The 26417-nt window shown below is 38.4% G+C and overlaps 1 protein-coding gene across 2 annotated transcripts in view; it reads left to right on the top strand.

The window, feature by feature from the left end:
- Positions 1-14106, top strand: part of SNX12 (sorting nexin 12) — a 51396-nt gene extending 37290 nt beyond the window's left edge. The window contains exon 6 of one of the 2 annotated variants that reach the window (XR_013825747.1): positions 13893-13960. Coding sequence is in view for 1 of the 2 variants with exons in the window: in XM_079910804.1 (XP_079766930.1) it covers positions 13896-13955 (60 nt within the window). In the remaining variant the exon portion in view is untranslated. Of the gene's footprint in view, positions 1-13892 lie in introns of both variants that reach the window. The other variant, XM_079910804.1, reaches the window with a different exon arrangement.
- The last annotated feature ends 12311 nt before the right edge of the window (positions 14107-26417 follow it).

Here is a 26417-nt window from a genome sequence, read left to right as displayed (position 1 = left end):
ATGGGTTATAATGTTTTTACTATCATTATTCAGTTTGATACTTAAATTGGCCCAGACTTGGCCAGTAGGAGCCCTTTCAAGCTGATTTCTGTGTCTATTTACATGTCCCCACCATTCTTTAGCACTTCCTTACTTTCTGGGACAACAAGAATATTTCAGCCTTATCTTATATTTTCCCTGCTGTAGTCCTGGAATCAGCTATTTCTTCAAGGAGCTTTGGCTCTGTTAAATGAGGAATGATATTTAGAAACCAAGATCTGGGTGCTAGGTATATTTATTGCTACTGAAGTGTCATGGCTTTTGGCTAAAAGCAGAGAGGCCTAGGAATTATCCTAGGCTTTTGAATCTCTCTCAATATTCCCACCAAGTGATTGTCTAGGTCTGTGCTTGAACACTTCATTATTTGAGGATACTGCTCCAGAGATAGTCTCTTCCATTGTTGGTCAGCTCTGATACTTGACGACCCTTTACATTTGAAAACAGTGGTCATTGGTTTGCTCTACTAAGTCTTGTCTTCTTTGTGCTAAACATCTGCAATTCCTTTACTGCCATTATTCTCATGGCAGAATTTTAAGATTTACTCATCATTCTGGTTATTCTGTTCTCTTCATATTTCAGTTCATTAATATCTCTCTTTAAAGATTGGCATCTAAAATGAAACGTACTATTTCAAGTAATGTTCTGATCACTACAGAGGAGTGGTTCAATGACATTTTTTGTTCTAGACCCTATGCTACTACTAATGCAGGCCAAGATTAATTTAGCTTTTTTCTTTTCTTTTTTTTTTCTTTCTTCACAATCACATCAATCACTCTGTTGACTTATGTTGAGGAAGGTAGTTGAAATCCCTAAGACTAATTATGCTGCTGTGTGCATCCATTTGGTGCTTGCACAGTTGTGTTTTAGGACCCAGTACATGTCTAAGTTGATCTCTTTCTCTTCACCTTGTTAAATTTAGCCTATTATTCCTGCTTGTCAAGCTTATTTTGAATCCCAAAAGTCATCCAGTTGTACTAGCTTTCTTTCTAGCTATCATCTGCAAATTTGATTAGTATGCCATTAGTGTGTTCATACAAGTAACTATTTAAAAATATCAAGAAGGGCAAGGTAAAGCTCAAATCTTTTCAGCCTGACTAGAGACTTTCTCCCATGTTGAAATCAATCCATCAAATAAGGGTTACTGCTGTTCATCTACCTTCAGTTACTGTTGTATATAGGATCTGAGCTAACAGACCTATCACAGTACACAAAATAGGTCCAATTTTTAAGTTTTTTTCATAGGGTCAATGCTTCAAGGTCATAGGAAGGCTTATTTCCTGTAAAATGGAGGCCTTTCACATAGTCCAAACTTATTCTTGAGTGGAAATTGACCTGGTCTGGCTCCTTCTCTGTCCTCCTTGGTGACAGAGGCAAAGAGAAATGTTTCAGGGAGCCAAGACTATTCTACTTTAATCATAGAATCTTCATTGAATCTAAGGAACTTTAAGGGTCATCTAGTTCAAGCTTCAAAAATTTGACTGACAAAAACCTCCTATTAATGTACCCTTCTCTTTTAATCTGCTAAATCAGTCAACAAGTACTTATACACCTTATTAAAAAGGAGGAAATATGCCTTATTCTATAAGGTGCTCTCAGAATTGCAAATAAGCATAGGGAAAGGTTATTGTCTTAAAATTAAATATGAAGGATAAAAGCAGCTATCTGAAAGCATACATCTAACAGAATTAACCTACCTTAAGAGAGAGTTTCTAGGTTTTCTTTTAATGAGACTAGAGTAACTTTCAAGTTTCCATCAAAGATCAGAGTGTAGTCTTAGGAAGAAGAGAATGAAATGTAATAACGCAAAGAAATCCCAACTTACTCAACTGCGTTATAACTTGGCCATCTGACATAGTGATCCATGCATAGAAGGGGAAGGGTGGTTATCAGCAAGGAGCCTGGAAAGGAGAAGAGTGATATTTTGTTTCTTTAGCCTTTTCTGAGGGTTCTTTCTGTTATTTGTTTTAAATTACACCGATAATATGTGAATACTTCTTCCTGTAAATAATATTAAAACATTACAGGTAAGAATAAGTGTCCTTTCACCAATTCTCTTGCCCCTGGTTCTGGTTAGGTAGGCTTTTTTTTTTTTTTTAACATCTTTATTGGAGTATAATTGCTTTACAATGGTGTGTTAGTTTCTGCTTTATAACAAAGTGAATCAGCTATACGTATACATATATCCCCATATCTCCTCCCTCTTGCGTTTCCCTCCCACCCTCCCTATCCCACCTCTCTAGATGGTCACAAAGCACTGAGCTGATCTCCCTGTGCTATGCGGCTGCTTCCCACTAGCTATCTATTTTACATTTGGTAGTATTTTTAAGTCCATGCCACTCTCTCACTTCGTCCCAGCTTACCCTTCCCTGTCCCCGTGTCCTCAAGTCCATTCTCTATATCTGCGTCTTTATTCCTGTCCTGCCCCTAGGTTCTTCAGAACCTTTTTTTTTTTTAGATTCCATATATATTTGTTAGCATACGATATTTGTTTTTCTCTTTCTGACTTCACTCTGTATGACAGACTCTAGGTCCATCCACCTTGCTACAAATAACTCAATTTCGTTTATTTTTATGGCTGAGTAATATTCCATTATATATATGTGCCACATCTTCTTTATCCATTCATCTGTCGATGGACACTTAGGTTGCTTCCATATCCTGGCTATAGTAAATAGAGCTGCAGTGAACCTTGTGGTACATGACTCTTTTTGAATTATGGTTTTCTCAGGGTATATGCCCAGTAGTTGGATTGCTGGGTTGTATGGTAGTTCTATTTTTAGTTTTTTAAGGGACCTCCGTACTGTTCTCCATAGTGGCTGTATCAATTTACATTCCCACCAACAGTGCAAGAGGGTTCCCTTTTCTCCACACCCTCTCCAGCATTTATTGTTTGTAGATTTTTTATTGATAGCCATTCTGACTGGTGTGAGGTGATACCTCATTGTAGTTTTGATTTGCATTTCTCTAATGATTAGTGATGTTGAGCATTCTTTCATGTGTTTGTTGGCAATCTGTATATCTTCTTTGGAGAAATGTCTGTTTAGGTCTTCTCCCCCTTTTTGGATTGGGTTGTTTGTTTTTTTGATATTGAGTTCCATGAGCTGCTTGTAAATTTTGGAGGTTAATCCTTTGTCAGTTGCTTCATTTGCAAATATTTTCTCCCATTCTGAGGGTTGTCTTTTTGTCTTGTTTATGTCTTCCTTTGCTGTGCAAAAGCTTTTAAGTTTCATTAGGTCCCATTTGTTTATTTTTGTTTTTTATTTCCATTTCTCTAGGAGGTGGGTCAAGAAGGATCTTGCTGTGATTTATGTCATAGAGTGTTCTGCCTATGTTTTCCTCTAAGAGTTTGTTAGTGTCTGGCCTTACATTTAGGTCTTTAATCCATTTTGAGTTTATTTTTGTGTATGGTGTTAAGGAGTGTTCTAATTTCATTCTTTTACCTGTAGCTGTCCAGTTTTCCCAGCACCACTTATTGAAGAGGTTGTCTTTTCTCCATTGTATATTCTTGCCTCCTTTATCAAAAATAAGGTGACCATATGTGTGTGGGTTTATCTCTGGGCTTTCTCTCCTGTTCTACTGATCTATATTTCTGTTTTGGTGCCAGTGCCATACTGTCTTGATTACTGTAGCTTTGCAGTATAGTCTGAAGTCCAGGAGCCTGATTCCTCCAGCTCCATTTTTCTTTCTCAAGATTGCTTTGGCTATTCGGGGTCTTTTGTGTTTCCATACAAATTGTGAAATTTTTTGTTCTAGTTCTGTGAAAAATGCCATTGGTAGTTTGATAGGGATTGCATTGAATCTGTAGATTGCTTTGGGTAGAATAGTCATTTTCACAGTGTTGCTTCGTCCAATCCAAGAACATGGTATATCTCTCCATCTTTTTGTATTATTTTTAATTTCTTTCATCAGTGTCTTATAGTTTTCTGCATACTAGGTCGGCTTTTTATAGAAATATCTTGAGTAGAGAAGGGTATTTTATCAGGCTCTTATAATTTGATGGGTATATATCCTTTGTGGATATAAACTCCTTTTGTTTTAAAATTGTGCTCACAAATCCACCTTTTAATATATAGTCTGGACTGCCGAATATGCCTGCCCCCCTAGAGGGACTGTCCTGTACAGATGACCTGGTGCTGGTTCTTAAAGTAATTCTGCTTCCCTTTTGTAAATTAACACTTTGGCATATAATCTGGCTAATTGTGGGATTGACTAATTTGGCTTCCTAAGCACCATACCTTGGACCACTGAGATGCCACAAAGATATTGCCTACCTAGGAGGTCATTCTTCTGTAGTTGGCAACAAGCCTTCTGACCTTAAACAGCTCTTTGACTTCTGTACGTATAGTGTGGGATGCAAAGACATTTTAAAAAGCTCCATGAGGAGCTTATAGTTTTACTGAGAAGAGTAGACATGCATTTAAGGCATTTCTTGAAGAAGATAACACTATATATTTATAACATAGGACAGTATTTAGTAAAGGGTTAATTGGGCAGCATGGATGAATGCTATGCAAATTCATATTCTCTTTCAGTTCCTGTCCTCTCTCCTTCTTTACCTTCAGTCACCTTTTATTTCCTCACCTCTTGCTCTTCAAGTCATCTGACTTCTCTTCTGCCATTGGCCTGGAGTTGCTAGTGGTTAAAGATATGAGGCCACAGGCAATGTGTTATGCTTTGCGGTTTTGTTTTGTTTTTTGGCCGCACCATGTGGCTTATGGGATCTCAGTTCCCTGACCAGGGATTGAACCCAGGCCACAGCAGTGAAAGCCTGGAATCCTAACCACTAGTCCACTAGGGAACTCCCAGTTTTTTTTTTTTTTTAAATAGGGTTATCTTATCCATTCCCATGGCTTCAACTGCTTACTATACACTCACTTCACACAAGTGTATGTCCAACCCAGACCTCTTTCCTGAGCTTCAGACCCTGTGTATCCTTCTGCCTATGTGGATAGGCATCTCAAATTCACCATTTCCCATATTGAGCTTGTTCTTCCCCTTTCCTTCTAAACCTGTTCCTCCTCTTGTGTTCCTTATCTCAGAGAATGGCACCACTGTCAACTCAGTCACCTAAGCCTGAAACCTTCATACCATCCTCCCTCTAGTTATTCTACCACTAAATCCTTTTAGTCCTATTTGCTAAATAGCTGTTGAATCCATATACTTCTCTCTACTCCTACTGCCACTATTCTGGTCCAGGCCACCATCACCTCTCACCTGAACTACTGCAACTGTCTCTTAATTCATCTCCCTGCTCCCACTCTTTCCTACCCCCAAATCATTCTCCACACTGTAGCCAGAAAACACTTTCTAAAGCACAACCCTTCCGTGGCTTCCTAGTCCCCATAAGAGAAAGTCCACAATTCTTTGAGTAGCTTCCAAGGCCCTACATCTTGCTCCTGCATCCGCTTCATTTATCAAAACTTTCCATCTCAAACTCTTTTATCTCAGTCATTCTAAACTCCTTCTTCCATTCTTGGACAACTCCATGCTCTCTTGCTCTCGAATCCAAACCTTCACACATGCTATTCCAGTGTCTGGTTGTTCCACTTTTAGTGATGCTGTGATTGAGCGGTGAGTGCAGATTGGTGACCACTTGATCCTCCCACTGTAAAGTTCCCTATTTGTCTTCTATTAGTTTTAGCATCCAGTGGTGATCATTATGTGAATCAGTTATTTCATAAGGGGCTTCAAACTGGTGATTTTTCTAGTTCTATCATTCTTTCTACATCTGTTAGCTGGAATTCTTTCATAAAGAATTTTCCCTTACTGACTAGGTCTATTTGGTATACTGAAATACAGTTTGTACATGATTGGTGACGTAAATGTTTAATTCTTTTGTGATTATATTTTTAAACGTTTATTTAAATTAGTGACTTGAAGTTTGGGACAATTTTATCAGAGAAACCATTTATGAGTAGTGGTTGTGTTTCCAGAATAGCAGATAAAAGCCTACTTAATCCACAGGGTAAATTAAACATTACATATAAGCAATGAAAAATAGAAAATATTTTTGTAATATTAGTTATTAAACAAATGAAAATTGAATGAGTTTTTGAAGTTTAACTTGAGTGCTAGTACTTGAGAGAAAGGCAGTTTCACTTAGAGGAAGAAGATGTAGATGCATACTTATGGTGATTTGAAGGGGTCCACTGAGTATTTTCAAGAGCTTTTAGAATTTGATGGCACTGGTTCTTATGTTTAATTTCACTAAGCATTTAAGCTATTTCCATTTCTGTGACTGATGTAATACCAACACTTCTGTTATACTCAGCAACCAGGGCCCACAATCAGGGGAAATTTTCAGCTTACAAATGAAGAGAGGCACATTTTCCCATATGTCAAGTATTAGAAGGGAGTTAAAGAGGTGAATGTGGGTGAGTGTACCTGAGACTAGAGTGGTAAAATATAAGAGGAAGGACTTTAATGCTTGGACATAGGTGTGGGGAGGGACCAGGGCCAGAACTAGGGTGAAGCAAATGAGGTGCCTGTAGTGCCGATGCTACACTTGCTTGACCCTGAGAGTGAGTGCCTCCTTAAATGTTGTGCTGTAGGACAGTGACTTTGAGCTCTGTCAGTGGGAAACAGACCAGTGAGAGCCATGGAAGGACTAGGTGCAAGAGTTCCTGGGTACAGGAGTTCGAACCTCACCAAAGACTCTAAGGCTACAGATGAGAACCCAGACATTATGTGATAGGAGAATAAGGTTCAAAACCAGAGTAGACTGAATATTGGAGGTCAAGAAAGGCTTCACAGAGACCTGTGTTGGATTCAGAAAGCTCTCCTCAGGTCAGAAAGGTTTGGGAAGAAGTGCGATAACAAAGGACAGAAGAAACAGTGGATGCAAAGGCATGGAGGTATGAAATAGGTTTAGTGGCTGGAATTTAGGGAGCAGTAGGAGATGAGGTTGGGGACCACATTATGGAGGGCTTTATAGACCATGCTGTAGATTTGAGCTTTATCTCTGTGGACCTTGGGGAACAATTGAAGTTGTTTTTATACTTGGAAGTTACATGGTCAGATTTGTGACTTTAAAAAATTATTAAATGTTTTCACATGTACTCATAAGTAAAGAAAATTGTATAATGGACCTTCATGTACCCATTAACTACATTCAATAATTATCAAGATTTTGCCGATCTTGTTTCAGCTATCTCTTTTTTTCTTTCTTAAAATTTGCTGAAGTATTTTAAAGCCAATTCCAGACATCATGTTATTTCACCTGTGCATATTCAGTAGGCATGTCTAAAAAGTACAAACATTTTCTTATATAACCATGCTGTCGTTAGGCTATCTTACAAAATTAATAATTCCTTAATAGCATCTAATACCCTGTCCATTATAAAATTTCTCAGATTATCTCAAAAGGTTGTCTAACGGTTGGTTTGTTCATATAAAGATCCAAACAATGTTCTTATATTACAATTGGTTATTATCTTTTTTATCAGCTTATTGAGATTGCTATAGATTAAATGTTTGTGTCACCCCCCACAATTCATATGTTGAAACCTAACCCCCAGTGTGATAGTGTTAGGAGGTGGGGCCTTTGGGAGGTGATTAGGTCATGAGGACAGAGCCCTCATGAATGGAATTAGTGCCCTTATAAAAGAGACTCCAGAGAGATCCCTCACCCATTCCACCATGTGAGGACACAGCGAAAAGAGGATTGTCTATGAACAAGAAGCGGGCTCTTACCAGACACTTAATGTGCCAGTGCGTTGATCTTGGACTTCCCTGCCTCTAGAACTGTGAGAAATAAATTTCTGTTGTTTATAAGCTACCAAGTATATGGTATTTTGTTATAGCAGCCTGGATGAACAGACTAAGACAAGGTGTCATTGACAAATAAAAATTGTGTATATTTAGGGAATTCCCTGGTGGTCCAGTTGTTAGGACGCTGTGCTTCCACTGCAGGGGACCCGTGTTTGATCCCTGGTTGGGGAACTAAGATCCTGCAAGCCGCTCAGCACAGCCAAAAAAAAAAATTCATATATTTAAGGTGTACAACTTGATGATTTATTTTTATTTATTTATTTTTTGCGGTACGCGGGCCTCTCACTGTTGTGGCCTCTCCCGTTGTGGAGCACAGGCTCCGGACGCGCAGGCCCAGCGGCCACGGCTCACGGGCCCAGCCGCTCCACAGCATGTTGGATCTTCCTGCACCGGGGCACGAACCCGTGTCCCCTGCATCAGCAGGCGGACTCTCAACCACTGCACCGCCAGGGAAGCCCTCTTAAGTCTCTCTTAACCTAAAGAAGTCTGCACCTCACTTTTTCTTTTTCAAGCCATCGACTTGTCACAGAAAGTGTGTCAGTTGTCCTAGAAAATCCTGCATTTTGGACTTGTCTGTTATCTTTCTTACACTGTCATTTACTTTATTCTTCTATACACCCCATATTTTTCTATAATGGAAGTTAGCTTTAGAAGCTTGATGATATTCAGGTTCAATTATTTTTTTTTTGTCAAGAATATTTCACGGGGGTTGGTGTGTAATGCACTTTGAATCATATCTGGAGGCTCATGTCTGCTCCATCTTTAATGAGCAGGTGACAGTCTGATTCCTTCTTTATGATGTTTCCCATTAACCTTTCATCTAATAGTTTAATCCATTGATGATCATTTCCAGAATTAATTATTTCACTAGGAATTTCAAAGTGGTGATTTCCTAATTTTATCTTCTACATTAGTTAGCTGGAATTCTTCGGAAAATAAACTTTCCCTCATCAGTTATGGCTATCGAGTTACCTGCACAGAGAGGACAGGAAAGATGCTTAATTCTTCATCTTGGACTTTATTGCCAATTTTTAGAATAAAGGCTTGGTGCCCTGATTACTTACTTTCAATGATATCCAATGAGTTGTATGTGTCTGTTCTCTCTTTATCATTATGAGCTGGTGTTTTTAAAAATACATTCAGTGGGTTTCAATTGATTGCATTCATTATCCTTGTTAATGCTCAAATTGTCCCATATCTTGCCCAAATGTTACCTCCTGTATCCTTTCCACACTACTCATTAGGTTTCTAGAGTTTGCTTGATTTTTGGCACGAAGATTATCATGTATATTTCCTGCCTGAGACCTGCCATTTCTCTAAGGAGCCTTAGTTTATTTATGTTTTCTTTTTTAACAATAGCTTTATTGAGGTATAATTTACATACCATAAAATTCACCTATCTGAAGTATACAATTCAGTGATTTTTAGTAAATTATATAATTGTACAACTATGACCACAATCTGACTTTAGAACATTTCCATCAGACTACAAGATCTTTTGTACCCTTTTCCCATCAATTCCCTTTCTCACCCCTAGCCAACCACTAATCTACTTTCTGCCTCTATAGATTTGCCTTTTCTGTAGAATTCATATAAATAGAATCATACACTATATAACCTTTCGCATCTTGCTGCTTTCACTTAGCATTAGTTTTTTTTAAAAAAATTAAGATGTAATTCACATACCATAAAATTCACCATTTCAAAGTATATAACTCAGTGGTTTTTAGTGTATTCACAAGGTTGTGCAAACATCACTACCATCTAATTCCAGAACATTTTCATCACGCCAAAAAGAAACTCTGTACCAGTTAGCAGTCAGTTCCCTTTTTCCCCCTCCCCCCAGGCCCTGGCAACCAACAATCTACTTTATGTCTCTATGAATTTGTCCACTCTGAACATTTCATATAAATGGAGTCATACAATATATGACCTTTTGGTCTGGCTTCTTTCACCTATCACAGTGTTTTCAAGGTTCATCCGTGTTATAACATGTATCAGAACTTACTTTATTCCTTTTATGTCTGAATAGTATTCCACTGTATGAATATACCATATTTTGTTTATCCATTTATCAGTTGTTGGATATTTTGGGTTGTTTGGGACATATGGTAGGTAACTCTAAGTTTAAGCTTTTGAGGAACTGTCACACTGTTTTCCAGAGCAGTTGCACCATTTTACATTCCCAGCAATAGTGTATGAGAGTTCCAGTTTTTTCCACATCCTTGCCAACACTTGTTTATTGTCCATCTTTTTGATCATAGCCATCCTAGTGGGTGTAGCCACTTTGGAAAACACTTGGCAGTTCCTCAAAAGGTTAATTTCAGGTTCTGATCCCTACCCACCCCTCCTCTGAGGTTTCTGTGGTGACTTGCCTCGACTAATTCTGTAGATTCTGTCTCCTCTTCAGTTTGTAACCTATTAATGTTTCTACTCTTTTTATTTATAAGCCTGGCTTCCTAGGTGTCATACCTGGGTCAGGATAGCTTAGTGTTCAGCCAGTGATTTGTTAGAGATTGTCTCTAAACTCCTTGGGCCAGTATTGTCTTCCACCCTTTGTTGATGGAATTGTGTATAGGTTGGGAAGTATAGTCGAAGTTCAGGGAGTTTACAAATCTTCCCTGATTTTTACTTTCTGCTAGGCCTTCTCATGTCTCCTCTGTACCTGTGTAAGGCTTCACATTCAGACAGGGAAATGTAGGTAACTAGGACCCTCTCCAGTACCTTGAGCTTGAGTGCAGCCATGTACATATGTATAGCCTTCTAGACCCCAGGGATATGAGTGAGCTTATCAAGCCCTGCTAGGGTTGTCTTATTCTCTGGATCTCTCTGCTAAACTTTCAGCAGGCCTGCTGTTCTGTTGCTTGCCCCAACCGATGTTGTAATCTCAGGTAACTGTGATGTTCATTTTCTCTGATCTAAGGAGTTTGCTATTATTTTCAACACCCCTGGGCATAGAACTTTTTTTGAGCTCATTCCTATACAAGTAATTCCCCTCCAGCAGCCAAGTTGTTGGATTTTATGGCTTGACTTGGCCTACCCTTGTAAAATCAGCTCCAGTAGAGCTGGGGAGGGAAGTGGGAATGTGAACAGCCTCAGGCTAAAACACCATAGATTCCCACTGTTCTTACCCAAGGTTCAATAAGTTTTCTTAAATACTTCTTAATTTATTATTTAATTTTGATCTATTTCCAGAATCCTGAAATGGTTGTTTTTGACAAATTTGTACAGTTGTATCATTGTTTTGGGGAGAGACAATTAGCTGAACCCCTCATTCTGCCATTCCTGAAGTCCTGCTTAATTTATGTTTTATAAGATCATTCTGATAGCAATGGAAGATCACTTGGGTGGAGGGAAAACTAGTGGTCAGGAGTAGAGGATTTTACTCAGTAGTAGTTTGTAATCTATAAACAGGAATAGCAAATAGAGATAGTTGGGTTGATTTGTGGGTGGGGATTGGCAGGATAGGTATGGTGGAAAATCAAGGGGATAGGAGAATTGAGAGCGCTGGTTACTGTCATTGAAGTCCCACTGTCCATGGAATCTTTCCTAGGTAGAGAAGGAAGTGAAGTCCAAAGGGACATTGAGGCCTTGGAGAATAGGTAAGAGGGTTGATGAATCAAAGGCCTTGGGAAAGTTGAAGGGTAAATTCAAATAGTGTAAGATGTAGGACAGGTAGAAAAATGGGTAGTTCTGAGTGTGGACTCTGGTTTTGGAGGTAGAGCCATTCCAGGTGGCACTACAGAAATGGATGACTGAAATGGAGTTGAGCTGAAGAAATTAAAATAGGATATGTCATAGAGCTGCGAAGTTTGGATGTTAGATCATCAAGGGGGGATAGTGAAGGCTTTCAGGATGAAAAGGGGAAAGAAAACCGTTGGTACCAAAGTTCTCAGTGAGTGTCAGGGAGAGATCTGGAAGTTGACATTTAACATTAACAGGATGATAAAACTGAGTAGTATAAATTTTGAAGAAAGAAGGGCTGTTGAGAGAAGATGTTAAAATAATACTTTGGGGATCCAGCGAACAAGACATGAGAAGATGCTAACTTGGTCTTGACTTATGTGGAAGGATGAATAAAGGAAAATGAGTAGCTTCCAATTATGAACTTTGCAAGGGAAACCGAATTTTGGATACCCAGAGTTAAGGAGAAGAGATAGAGATTGAATGGATGAACAAGACCAAAAGCAAGAAGGTTTTAGGAAATGGTGGATAGTTCTTTTTTTTGCTTAAGCATAGGTGTAATTAGGAGTATATTAGAAGATAATATTGGAATCTATGTGGTTAGTTTGAATCTAAAATATAACTAGGGTTATTTTTAAAATATTAGTTAGATGGTACACTAAGGAAACTTTTTGAAATTATTTTGTTTAGATCTTAGGGAAATTCTGGAACTGGTATTGGTAGCTGGGAAACAATTTGACAGCATTGGAATATTTTGACTGTGACAAATGTGAACTGGTGTAGGTTTGATAAGTTATTAATGCCACCATTGGAATTGAAGGTGACTGTAAATCATAATTTTGATAGGAATGTATCCAGTAGACTGATGAGTTTAGGTGTTTTGTAATTAGAAAATTGAAGCTGTAGGGCTTCCCTGGTTGCACAGTGGTTAAGAATACACCTGCCAATGCAGGGGACACAGTTTCGAGCCCTGGTCCAGGAAGATCCCACATACCATGGAGTCACTAAGCCTATGCGCCACAACTACTGAGCCTGCGAGCCGAGAGCCTGTGCTCTGCAACAAGAGAAGGCCCCACTCACCGCAACTAGAGAAAGCCCGTGCGCAGCAACGAAGACTCAGCACAGCCAAAAATAAATACATTTGAAAAAAAAAGTTTGCCGTCTATCAAAGAAAAAGATTGGAGCTTTAAAAATGTATTGACTTTTTGAGAGTCATGTACCACAATGTTCATTGCATCTCTATTTACAATAGCCAGGACATGGAAGCAACCTAAGTGTCCATCAACAGATGAATGGATAAAGAAGATGTGGCACATATATACAATAGAATATTACTCAGCCCTAAAAAGAAACGAAACTGAGTTATTTGTAGTGAGGTGGATAGACCTAGAGTCTGTCATACAGAGTGAAGTAAGTCAGAAAGAGAAAAACAAATACAGTATGCTAACACATATATATGGAATCTAAAAAAAAAAAATTGGTCATGAAGAACCTAGGGGCAAGACGGGAATAAAGACACAGACCTATTAGAGAATGGACTTGAGGACACAGGGAGGGGGAAGGGTAAGCTGGGACAAAGTGAGAGAGTGGCATGGACATATATACACTACCAAATGTAAAACTGATAGCTAGTGGGAAGCAGCCGCATAGCACAGGGAGATCAGCTCGATGCTTTGTGACCACCTAGAGAGGTGGGATAGGGAGGGTAGGAGGGAGGGAGATGCAAGAGGGAAGAGATATGGGAACATATGTATATGTATAACTGATTCACTTTGTTATAAAGCAGAAACTAACACACCATTGTAAAGCAATTATACTCCAATAAAGATGTAAAAAAAATGTATTGACTTTTTGGAATAATCTATTCTTTTCCAGAACCATATGTAATTCACTATATATAGAAGACTGTGTAGGATCTGCTTTAGTGTGAGGATTTTGATCTCAGTTGCCCTGACTAACTCTATTTGATGTGATTGTGTCTATGTATAAGAAACATAGGAACGTAGGAGAAGAGAAAATGTAAAGCAAAAATGAGACTGAATTGTAGATGTAGAGCTCCAGCTATGAAAACTTTAAGAAGATTAACTGCTGTGATGGTAATCTGGTGTATTTTCAATTCTAGCTATCCTTTGTTATGAACTGAAAGAACATTGAAATAATTGGATACTGAGGTGCATAATTGCTGGCAATGGGATGGAGGAGGGGAGTTGGTTAGCTGGCAAGAAGCCTTATAGCTGTTTTTATATTAATACTGTGTATTTGGCATTGGTTGATAACAGCAGAAAAATTATTTATGATTATGCTGGGGACTTGTTTTATTGATTCTACTCTGTAATAATATGAAAGAGTTTAATGGTTACTCTTATAGATGTAATATTTCTCTTTTTTTGTCATTCCAGTAGCCATCAGGAAAGAGATCACAGAAAAGCGATTGCCTGTACAGTCGTCTTCATCATTTGTGACCTGGGATATTGAGCTCTTGGGCTGTCAGAATTCCAGTTCATGAGGCAATCTATGTCATTCTGGTCTAGCCAGGTGAGTAGTCCCTATGGACTAATTCCTTGTTCTCTGAAAAGAACAAGAAAGAAAAAAAGCAAAGGAGGGGAGTATGGAAAAATCTAGATATGAATCTTAGGCCCTAGAGTAGAAGTTAAGCCTTGGGCCATAAGCAGCAAAACAGATGGAGATGACCCTGGGGGTTATGTACAAGTTCACTAGAGTGGTATTCATGAAAAAAACGCTGGGAGAATTACGTCTGTTTTGAGACCTGGCTTGACTTCAAGAATGAAGAAACTTAGATTGAACTGCAATAAAAATACCTATGAAGGCAAGGTTAAATAGGAAGGAAGTATGCTTTGAAGTTAAGATGGATAGAAGTTTAATTTTAATGAAGTATCTTTTTCTTTCTTTCTTTTTATACCAATATTTTATTTTTTTGTTTGTTTTTTAAAATTTTTATTTTATATTGGACTATAGTTGATTTACAATGTTGTGTTAGTTTCAGGTGTACAGTAAAATGATTCAGTTATGAAGTATCTTTTTCTAAAGAAACATCAGCTCTCTATAGATGATAATCATATTTTAAAGATTTCTTTAATATTTAATAGTTAAGAGAATGAATCCCAGCTCTTTCACTTACTAGCTATGTGATCATGGGAAAATTGGTTAACCTTCTCAAACTTCAGTTTCTTTACCTATCAAATAGATTATTTATACTTACATGGTTATTGTACGAATTAAATGAAAAAATATATAAAGCATAAACATGATGCCTAGCACATACATAGAGCTCAATATACAGTCACTATTATCAGGCATTGGAAAGGAGAGTATATGAGATGGAAGTTCAATACTGTGATAAATGATTCTTCACAGGTAGGCATGCAATCAGTTATTTCTTGTCAACAGTTTGCAGCAAGAAGTTTCAGGGTCAGAACATCTTGGAGATCAGGCTAGTGGGTGCTAATTAGGCCAGTTTGAAGGAAGGTAGCTTCCTTTGTTTCCTGAGTTTGTAACAAATTAGGTGTTCTACACTTTCCTTCCAGAACAGTGCTTTTAACATTAGTATTTTTAGTTAGATTTGTCATTAGTGTTTTTAATATTTTTGTTTGTTTGACTTAGATCTTGAATTTTGGGGAAGATGGCAAAATGAAGGACAGGTCAGGTAGATAGACCATGCTAGTTGAAAACAGAGAAGATGGTAAGAGTATAAAAGGTAAAGATTTCTCCATAGTTAGTACAGATCACCTTTTGGATTGAACTCATTAGGTCACTTGTCTGGGTAGAGTGAAACAGAATGCCTGGAGTTGAAGTGCCACAGGGAGTCTAAAACAGAGGTCCTAATGAGGCTCTCTGGCCAGCCTATTCAAGTTAAGGAGGAGGAGTTAGGCTTCTCAGTCTAGATAGCAAAGGAGGACATGGACTGTGCTTTTTATGGACCTAGTTTTGCTAGGCCTAAAAAGGAGCCATGCAAGAGAAAGTATAAAGGTACAGGATTTTTTGTGTTGTTATTTCACGTTCTATTTGAAGAGTCTCTGATTTAAATTTGTTTTTCTTTTTAAATATCCTTTATTTTTAGAGCAGTTTTATGTTCACAGCAAAACCGAGCTATAAGTACTGAGAGTTCCTGTGTACCTCCTGACCCCATGCATGCACAGCCTCCCCCACAATCAACATTCTGCCCCAGAGTGGTGCATTTCTTATAATCAATGAACCTGCAATGACACATTATTATCACCCAAAGTCCATAGTTTATATTAGGGTTCATTCCTGGTATTGTACATTCAGTGGGTTTTGACAAATGTGTATGATGACATATAGCCACCATTATAGTATCATACAGAATAGTTCCACCACCCTAAAAATTTTCTGTGTTCTTCCTATTTATCCCTCTCTCCTAACCCCTGGCAACCACTGGTCTTTTTACTGTTTCTATAGTTTTGATCTGATTTTTAAAAATAGCTTTATTGAGGTCTAATTCACACACCACAGAAGTCACCCATTTAAAGTGTACAATCCAATGTATAATTTAGTATATTGATCTTTTCAAAGAACCAGCTTTTAGTTTCATTGATTTTTCTCTACTGATTTCTATTTTCAGTTTCATTGATTTCTGCTCTCATTCTTATTATTTCTTTTCTTCTGCTTACTTAGAATTTAACTTGCTCTTCTTTTTCTAGTTTCCTAGGGTGGAAACTTAGATTACTGATTTTAGATTGTTCTTCTTTCATGCATTTGATGCTATGACTTTCTCTCTAAGCACTGCTTTTGTGGTATCCCACACATTTTGATAAGTTATGTTTTCTTTTTTTTTAAGATTTATTAATTTATTTATTTATTTATTTATTTATTTATTTTTGGCTGTGTTGTGTCTTAGTTGCGGCACACAGGATCTTCATTGAGGCACTCAGGATCTTTTGTTGTGGCGCGTGGGCTTCTCTCTAGTTGTGGCGTGCGGGTTTTCTCTTCTCTAGTTGTGGCATGCAGGCTCCAGGGCGCATGGTGTCTGTAGTTGTGGTGTGCAGGTTCTAGAGTGTGTGGGCTCTGTAGTTTGCAGCAGATGGCCTCTCTAGTTGAGGTGCATGAGCTCAGTAGTTGTGGCACGTGGGCTTAGTTGCCCCGCGGCATGTGGGACCTTAGTTCCCTGACCAGGGATCGAACCCACATTCCCTGCATTGTAAGGTGGATTCTTTACCTCTGGACCACCAGGGAAATCCCCAAGTTATGTTTTCATTTTCATCTAGTCAAAATATTTTTAAATTTCTCTTGAGATTTCTCCTTTGACCCATGTATTATTTAGAAGTGTGTTGTTTAATCTCCATATATTTGGGGATTTTTTTCAGTCATCTTTCTGTTATGATTTCTGGTTTCATTCTACTGTGGCCTGACAGCAGAAATTCTATCATTTCTATTCTTTTAAATTCTGTTCTTTAAATTGTTAAGGTGTGTTTTATCCTGGTGCATGGTCCATGTGAGCTTGAGAAGAATGTATATTCTGTTGTTGTTGTATGAAGTAGTCTATAGATGTCAGTTATATCCAGTTGATTGATGGTATTGTTGAGTTCAACTACATCCTCACTGATTTTGTGTCTGCTGGATCTGTCCATTCCTGACAGAGGGATGTTGAAGTCTCCAACCAAGATATTGGATTTATCTATTTCTCTTTACAATGCTATTAGTTTTTGCCTCACATAATTTGATGCTCTGTTGTTAGGTTGTATATACATTAAGGATTGTTATGTCTTCCTGGAGAAGTGACCCTTTTATCATTATGTAATGCTCTTCTTTATCCCAGATAACTTTTCTTGCTTCAGAGTCCACTCTGTATGAAATTAATATAGCTACTACTTCCTGTTTTGTTGTTGTTAGTGTTAGCACAGTGTATTTTATTCCATGCATTTACTTTTAATCTATGTGTGTCTATATTTAAAATGGGCTTCTTGTAGACAGCATATAGCTGGGTCTTATTTTTTTATTCACTCTAACAACCTCTGTCTTTTAATTGGTACATTTAGACCATTAACATTCAAAGTGATAATATTTATCATATTCATTAGTGTTTTCTATTTGCTGCCCTTGTTCTTTGTTCCCATTTTCATCTTCCATTCTTTTTCTGTCTTCTGTGGTTTTAACTGAACATTTTTTATGGTTCCTTTTTGTCTCCTTTCTTAGTATGTCAATTATACTTTTTTTCCCCTTTTTAGTAGTTGCCCTAGAGTTTTCCATATACATTTATAGCTAGTCCAAGTCTACTTTTCAAGTAACACTACAGTAGACCTTTGAACAACATGCACAGGTCCATTTATATGCAGATTTTTTCCAATAATTATACAGTTAGCCCTCTGTATTCACGGGTTTTGCATCTGTGGATTCAACTAACTGCATATTGAAATTTCCATCTGCGGTTGGTTGAATCTACAGATGTGAAACCCGCAGATGTGGAGGGGCAACTGTACTATGCCATTTTATATAAGGGAGTTGAGCATCCACGGATTGGGGGCTCCTGGAAACAATCCCCTGTGGATACCTAGGGATGACTGTATACTGCTTCACAGGTAGCACGAGTGCCTTATAATAACAAAATAATCCTAATTCCTCCCTCCCATTCTTTGTATCATTGCTGTCACTCATTTTGCTTCATTATAAACACACACACACACACACACAAGCATACATAATTGAATACACTGTTGCTATTTGAGCAAACTGGTATTTAAGATCAATTTAGAATGAGAAAAATTTCTTCTGTTCCTTTTTTTATTTCTTCTCCTTCTGGTACTCCCATTATGCATATATTACACTTTTATTTTTGTTGACCCACAGTTCTTAGATAGTCTTTTCCTTTTTTTAAAAAAGTCTTTTTTTTTACTTTGCTTTTTATTTCTGGAGGATTCTATTGATATATCCTCAAGTTCAGAGATCCTTTCCTTAGCCATGTGCAGTCTACTAATGAGCCTGTCAAAGGCATTCTTAATTTCTGTTACAGTGTTTTTGATCTCTAGAAAATCTTTTTGATTCTTTCTTAGAATTTTCATCTCTCTGCTTAAATTACTCATCTGTTCTTACACATTATCTGCTTTTTCCATTACATCCCCTAGCATATTTATCATAGTTGTTTTAAATTCATAGCCTGATAATTCTAGCATCTGGTATGTCTGAGTCTGGTTCTGATGTTTGCTCTTTCACTTCAAACTGTATTTTGCCTTTTGGCATGCCCTGTAATTTTTCACTGGAAGCCAGACATGGTGTATGAGGTAAAAGGAACTTTGGTAAATAGCACTGTAGTAATGTACTGGTAAGGTACGGTGGGAGGAGAAGTGTTTTATAATCCTCTGATTAAGTCTTAGTCTTTTAGTGAGCCTGTGTCCCTGGGCTGTGAACCTTATGTGTCTCTCAGTTTTTTCTCCCCACTTAGGTGGTACAGGGTGTTTAGAGGGGGCAAGAGTTGGGTATTTCCCTTCCTCTAAGTTGGTTAGGCTCTGATGAGACCCCAACAGATTAGGCTCTGGTGAAATAGTTTCTCTTAAGGGTAGAACAGAATGGTCTAGCATATTTCAAAATGATTACTTTCTCCTCCTCCTACTGGAATCCTGAGAGTTGTGGGTTCCCCATGACTGGGTCTCCCTGGCTTTTTTTTTTTAATCTCTCAGGCTTGTCGACTCTGATACTCCAGCATTTCATCAATAGTTCAGAGTTTTCTACCCCAGTACTGGTTCCCATGGAGGTTTCTGCTCATGGGTTTCTGTTCTGTCAAGTTGTGATTCTCTGTATCTGCCTGTTTGTCTTTGCAATTTTAGGGGCAGTGTTTGCCTTGTTACCTCACTGACAGATCTAGAAGAGTTGTTGATTTTTTTAGTTTGTTCAGCTTTTTACTTGTTAAGATGGAGTGGTGACTTCTCCTTATATGCCAGACTAGAAATTGGAAGGCTCCTTTGTCAATTTTTAATTGGATTATTTGTTTTAGTATTAAGTTGTAAGAATTTATATATTTTGATATAAGTCCCTTAACATATATATGATTTGCAAATATTTTTCTCCCATTCTGTGAGTTGTCTTTCCACTTTCTTTCTTTTTCTTTTTTCATTACTCCCTGGAAGTCTAGTACCTTCTTTCTTCATTGTCCTGGAGAAGCTCAACCTTTTCCTCTAAATTTGAGTTATTTCTTCCCCCAGATGTTTTAACCACTTTCTATCCCAGTACCTTTTTATGAGCTGCCATCTCTCAAACAAGATCTGATGGCAGGAACTGGGGGATTTTTGTCTTTCATGTGTTTGTCAACGTCTTATTTTAGGTTATGTCACAGAACAGTCATTAAGGTCCTTGACTTAGGGAGCCTAGATTCTGGACACATTCGTGTGGCTACTGATTTAGAATGGGGAGGGTCTAATACCTCTCATTTTTTGATGTTTCACAGAAGAGAGAATAAAACACAAATTATTGTCTAAATAAATCATCCTCTGAATTCTCCTCCCCAAGTAAATTTTTGTGCTTTAAAAATAGTTTCCCTGCTGAATTGTCTCTTTATAAGTGTCCTGTGCATCTCAGGTACCTGTGCATCTGCCTTCTCTGAGTAGTTATTCTCATAGGTAAAGTGGTATCTCTTATTTATGTTATCTCTGAGCATTTTGAATTTGGGTATGTGAGATTACCTTCAAGAATAAAATTAGATAAGTTGATCGCAATTGGAGAGACCTTCATAATCCTGGATGTCTTGTACTTTAAAACTGTAAGAAAATTAATTTAGATGCAGTTTACAGCTATGACCTCTTTATTCTCCTTGTCCAAGTTCTTTAGCCCCTGCTTATATTTTGGGAGCTCATGTCTTATTCTCCTGGGATCTGACATGGACTATCTTGCCATGGATCCTTTTACTGATGGAAAATCTTTTCACTTAATTGATATGTCCTTTGAAATACCAAAGTTTAAAATTTCTGTTAGTCCAGTACATCTATTTTTTTCTTTGATTACTCATGTCTTTGGTGTCATACCTAAGAATCCATTGCCCAATCCAAGGTAATGAATATTTACATTTATGTTACATTTAGGTCTTTGATCCAATTTGAGTTAATTTTGTATATGATGTGAGATAAGGGTCCAACTTTATCTTTTGAATGTGGCTATCCAATGTTCCCAGCACCATTTGTTGAAAAGACAACTCTTTCCCTATTGAATGTATTTGGCACCCTTTTCAAAAATCAATTGACCACAGATACATGGGTTTATTTCTGGACTCTTAATTCTATTCCATTGATCTATATGTCTGTCCCTAATTCCAGAACCACACTATCTTGATTACTGTAGCTGTGTTTAGTAAGTTTTGAAATTGAGAAATGTGATTCCTCTAGCCTTGTTTCATTTTTTCAAGATTGTTTTGACCTTCTGGGTCCCTTGAATTTCCATATGAATTTTAGGTTCAGTTTATAAATTTCTGTGAAGAAAACAGATGGAAATTTCGTGGAGATTACTTTAAATCTACACTTCAATTTGGGGAGTATTGACATTTTAACAATGTCAGACATTATGTTAGACATTAGACATTATGTCTAATATTGTTAAAATGTCTAACAATATTATGTCTAATATTGTTAAAATGTCATCCATGAAATGGGGTGTCTTTCCACTTATTTCGTTCTTTTTTGTAAAATGAGGTCTTTACCATTTTATTTATTTATTTGGCCGTGCCATGAGGGATCTTTGTTCCCCAACCAGGGATCATACCTGTGCCCTGTGCAATGGAAGTGTGGAGTCTTAACCACTGGACCTCCAGGGAAGTTCCTATTTAGTTCTTATTCAAGTTCTTTTAACAATGTTTTATAGTTTTCAGAATATACATGTTGTACTTTTGATATATTTATTCACAATTCTTTTTAACGTTTATAAATGATACTGTTTCATTAATCTCATATTTAGATTGTTCTTTGCAAGTGTATAGAAATACCATCAGTTTTTGTATATTTATCTCATATTTTGCAATGCTGCTGAATTCATTTATTAATTCTAATTATTTTCTAGTGGATTTCTTAGGATTTTCTATATACAAAACTATGTCATCTACAAATAGAGATAGTTTTACTTTTTTTTTCCAGTCTGGATGCTTTGTATTTCTTTTCTTTTTTCTTTCTCTTCTTTTTTTTTTTTTTTTTTTTTTTTTTTTTTTTTGCCTAATTGCCCTGGCTAGATCCTCCAATACAGTGTTGAATACAAGTGGTGAGAGTAGACATACTTGTCTTGCTCCTGAACTTAGGGAAAAACATTCAGTTTTTTTTGTTTTTTTTTGTTGTTTTTTTTTTGCGGTACGCCGGCCTCTCACTGTTGTGGCCTCTCCCATTGCAGAGCACAGGCTCTGGACGCGCAGACTCAGCAGCCATGGCTCACGGGCCCAGCCACTCCACGGCATGTGGGATCTTCCTGGACCGGGGCATGAACCCGTGTCCCCTGCATCAGCAGGTGGACTCTCAACCAGTGCGCCACTAGGGAAGCCCCAACATTCAGTCTTTTACCATGAAATATTATGTTAGCTGTGGGTTTTTCATATATGCCCTTTACCAGGTTGAGGAAGTTCCCTTTTTCCCTGCTTTAGTGAATGTTTTTTATCCTGAAAGGTTTTTGAAGTTTGTCAGTGTGTGTCTATTGAGATGATAATATGGTTTTTGTTTATTCTATTGATATGATGTTTTACACCAATTGATTTTTGGATGTTAAACCAACCTTACATTATTGGGATAAATCCTACTTGGGCATGGTTTATAATTCCTTTTATGTATTGCTGGATTAATGTGTGTGTGTGTGTGTCTATAGTCATAAGAGATTCTGTAATTTTCTTTCGTAGTGGTGTTTCTGGTCTTGGTATCAGGGTTATACTGACCTCATAGAATGAGTTGGGAAGTGTTCCCCCCTTTTATTTTTTTTGGAAGAGTTTATGAAAAATTAGTATTAACTCTTCCTTAAATGTTTGGTAGACTTCACTAGTGAAGTCATCTGGATCTGGGCTTTTCCTTGTGGGAAGCATTTTGATTACCATTTCAACCTTTTTATTATTTAGACCTATTCACATTTTCAATTTCTTCTTTTTTTAATTAATTAATTTATTTATTTTTGGCTGTGTTGGGTCTTTGTTGCTGCACATGGGCTTTCTCTCTAGTTGTGGCAAGCAGGGGCTACTCTTCATTGTGGTGCGCAGGCTTCTCATTGTGGTGGCTTCTCTTTGTTGCGGAGCACAGGCTCTAGGCGCATGGGCTTCAGTAGTTGTGGCATGCAGGCTCAGTAGTTGTGGCATGCGGGCTCTAGCGTGCAGTCTCAGTAGTTGTGGTACATGGGCTTAGTTGCTCCACGTCATGTGGGATCTTCCCGGACCAGGGTTCAAACTTGTGTCCCTTGCATTGGCAAGCAGATTCTTAACCACTGTGCCACCAGGGAAGTCCTTGATTTGTTCTTGAGTAATTTTACTTTGTGTCTTTCTAGGAAATTGTCTATTTCAACTAGGTTATCTAATTTGTTGCCATACAATTTTTCATAGCATTCCCTAATAATCTTTTTTATATTTCTAATGTGAGTAGTGAAGTCTCCACTTTCCTTTCTGATTTTAGTAATTTCAATCTTCTTTTCCTCATCAGTCTAGCTAAAGGTTTGGCAGTTTTTTTTATCTTTTCAGAGATTCAACATTTAATTTCATTGACTTTCTATATTGTTTTTCTAGTCTCTATTTTATTAGTTTCCATTCTAATCCTTATTATTTTCTTTCTTCTGTTTGCTTTCACTTTAGTTTTCTCTTTTTTCCCCAGTGTCTTCAAATGGAAGTTTAAGTTGCTGATTTGAGATCTTTCTTTTTTAATGGAGACATTTATATCTATACAGTTCTTGTAAGCATTGCTTTAGTGGCATTCTATAAGTTTTGGTATATTGTGTTTGCATTTTTATTCATCTCATAGTATTTTCTAAATTCCCTTGTGATTTCTTCTTTTAAACCCTTGCTTGGGGCTTCCCTGGTGGTCCAGTGGTTAAGAATCCACCTGCCAATGTAGGGGACACAGGTTTGAGCCCTGGTCCGGGAAGATCCCACATGTCGTGGAGCAACTAAGCCCATGTACCACAACTACTGAGCCTGTGCTCTAGCGCCCACGAGCCACGACTACTGAGCCCACGTGCCACAACTACTGAAGCCCACACACCTAGAGCCCATGCTCCACAACAAGAGAAGCTACTGCAATGAGAAGCCTGCGCACTGCAGCAAAGAATAGCCCCTGCTCACTGCAGCTAAAGAAAGCCCGTGTGCAGCAACAAAGCCCCAACACAGCAAAAAATAAATAAATAAATAAATTAATTAATTAAAAAATAAAAGCCAGGATTATTAAAAAAAAAAACCGCCTTCTAATGCAGGGGACACAGGTTTGATCCCTGGTTGGGGAACTAAGATACCACATGCCATGGGTCAACTAAGCCCACGTGCCATGGGGCAACTAAGCCCATGTGCCATAACTACTGAGCCCACTTGCCGCAACTAGAGAGCCTGTGCTCTGCAACTAGAGAGAAGCCCACATGCCGCAACGAAGATCCCGCATTCCGCAACTAAGACCTAATGCAGCCAAATAAATAAATATTAAAAATAAACAACACTTGCTTTTCCAGGAATGCATTGTTTAATTTCCACATATTTGTTAATTCCTCCAAATTTTTCTGTTACTTAATTTCTAATTTCACTCCATTGTAATTGGAGAATATAGTTTGTATAATTTCAGTCACTTAAAATTTACTGAGGCCTAGCATATAGTCTATCCTAGAGAATGTTCCATGTGCACTTCAGAGGAATGTATAATCTTCTATTGTTGGACATGGTGTTCTATAGATATCTATTAGGTCTAGTTTGTGTATAGTGTTGTTTAAGTCTTCAGTTTCCTTCCTGATCTTCTGTCCTGTTGTTCTAGCCGTTATCAAAAGTGGGATATTTAAGTCTCCAACTACTGTTGTTGAATTCTCTTTTTTTTCCTTCAATTCTGTCAGTTTTTGCTTCACATACGTTGGGGTTCTGTTGTTCGGTATGTGTATATTATAATTATTATATATTCATGATGTGTTTGTCATTATAAAATGTCCCTTTTGTCTCTAGTAACATTTTATTCTTAAAGTCTATTTTGTCTGATATTAGTCTAGCCATTCCAGTTTTCTTATGGTTGCTGTTTGCATGGTATATATTTTTCCATCCTTTTATTTTCAACCTATTTGTATCTTTGATCTAAAGTGTTTCTCCTGTAGGGAGGAGATCATGATGGTGGAGTAGGAAGACGCTGAGCTCACGTCCCACACAAACACATCAAAAATACATCTACAAGTGGAGTAATTCTCACTGAAAACAAACTGGAGACTAGTAGAAAGATTCTTCTACAATTGAGCCTGTAAAGAAAGATCCATACAGAGTCAGTTAGGAAGGGAGGAAAAGCAATCAGTTCAGGACCTGTGCCTCCAGGAGGGGACACAGAAGAGGAAGGGAATATCACAGGCTAGGAGATCCTCCCTGGGGAGGGGTTCGAACCATGTATTGGGCACCCCAACCCAGGGGTTCGATAAGAGGAATATGAGTCCCCTTAGCTGGATTGAAAACCAGTGGTACGTACAGGAGGGCTGTAAGAAACTCAGACTCTACTCATGAAGAGCATACACATGCTTGCTTGCTCCTAGGAACAAGGTGGAGGAATCAGATTGAAATTGCCTGGGGCTTTGGCTGGTTTCCCGTGACCACCCCAGTGCATTCCCTGACCCCTCTAGCTCTGGCACAGCTCCCCACTAGGATGAAGGCTGCTGTTGCTGAGCAGAGTGCACACTTAGTGGGGACAGAGCCAGCTCAGAGCCAGCACTGCATCTGAATGGGGTGAGGTCAGCCATTACTGGTGCTCGCAGAGGTGGCAGATCAGAAGCAGTCTGGAGCTCTGACTGACATTCCAGGACTATCCCACTGTGTGCACTGGCCCATGCTGAGCGCTTGCTCTGTCCTGGCTAGCTCCTTCAACACAGCTCTGCACTAGGACAAAGGCTGACGTTGCCAAGGAAAGTGCACACTTGGTTGGGACAGAGATGGCTCATACCTGGCACTGCATCTGAACGGGGCTAGGGCAGCCTTACTGGTGCTCACAGAGGCAGCAGATCAGGAGCAGTCTGGAACTCTGACTGGTGTGCTGGGACCACCCCAGCACATGCTGTGACCCATACCGGGAGCCTAGTTCAGCACCCCTTGCTCCAGCACTGCTACCTTCTGGGGCGAAGGTGCTGTTGCCAGGAGTGAGGAGAGCACACACTTAGAAGGAACAGAGCCAGCTCAGACCCTACCCTCAGGGCTTCTGCTCTAGCACCTTGGCACCCAACCCTGACCCTGGTACCGACCACTGAGCATAGGAGAAGCCCTCGCTCTGGCTCTAGCACCTCCATCTCCAGTCCCACCTCCCACCAAGGTGATAACTGCCATCAAACACTGGGGGAAGACATGACCTGTGCTCACTTCAGATCCAACTCTCCCACCAAAGCCACTGGGCACATGCAGACTGTATAAAGATGTCCCCACACAAGAACACCCCTTCAAGACCAGGATAGGTAACTGTTTCACCTAATTTCATAGACACAGAGAAAATTAAACAAAATCAGAAGACAAAGGAATTTGTTTCAAACCAAAGAAAAATTTATAAAACCCTGAAAAACAACTAATGAAACAGAGATAAATAATTTACCAGGTAAAGAGTTCAAAGCATTACTCAGAAAATGCTAACTGAACTTGGGAAAAGAATAGATGAACACAGTGAGAATGTTAACAAGGACCTAGCAAATATAAAAAAGAACCCGTCAGAGCTGAAGACTATAAAAACTGAAATGAAAAGCACACTAGAAGGAATTAACAGAAGACTAAGTGATATAGAAGAACGTGTAAGTGATCCAGAATATAG

Source organism: Stenella coeruleoalba (assembly GCF_951394435.1).
Source record: "Stenella coeruleoalba genome assembly, chromosome: X".
Taxonomy (NCBI): domain Eukaryota; kingdom Metazoa; phylum Chordata; class Mammalia; order Artiodactyla; family Delphinidae; genus Stenella; species Stenella coeruleoalba.
This window is presented reverse-complemented; position numbering and strand designations above follow the sequence as displayed.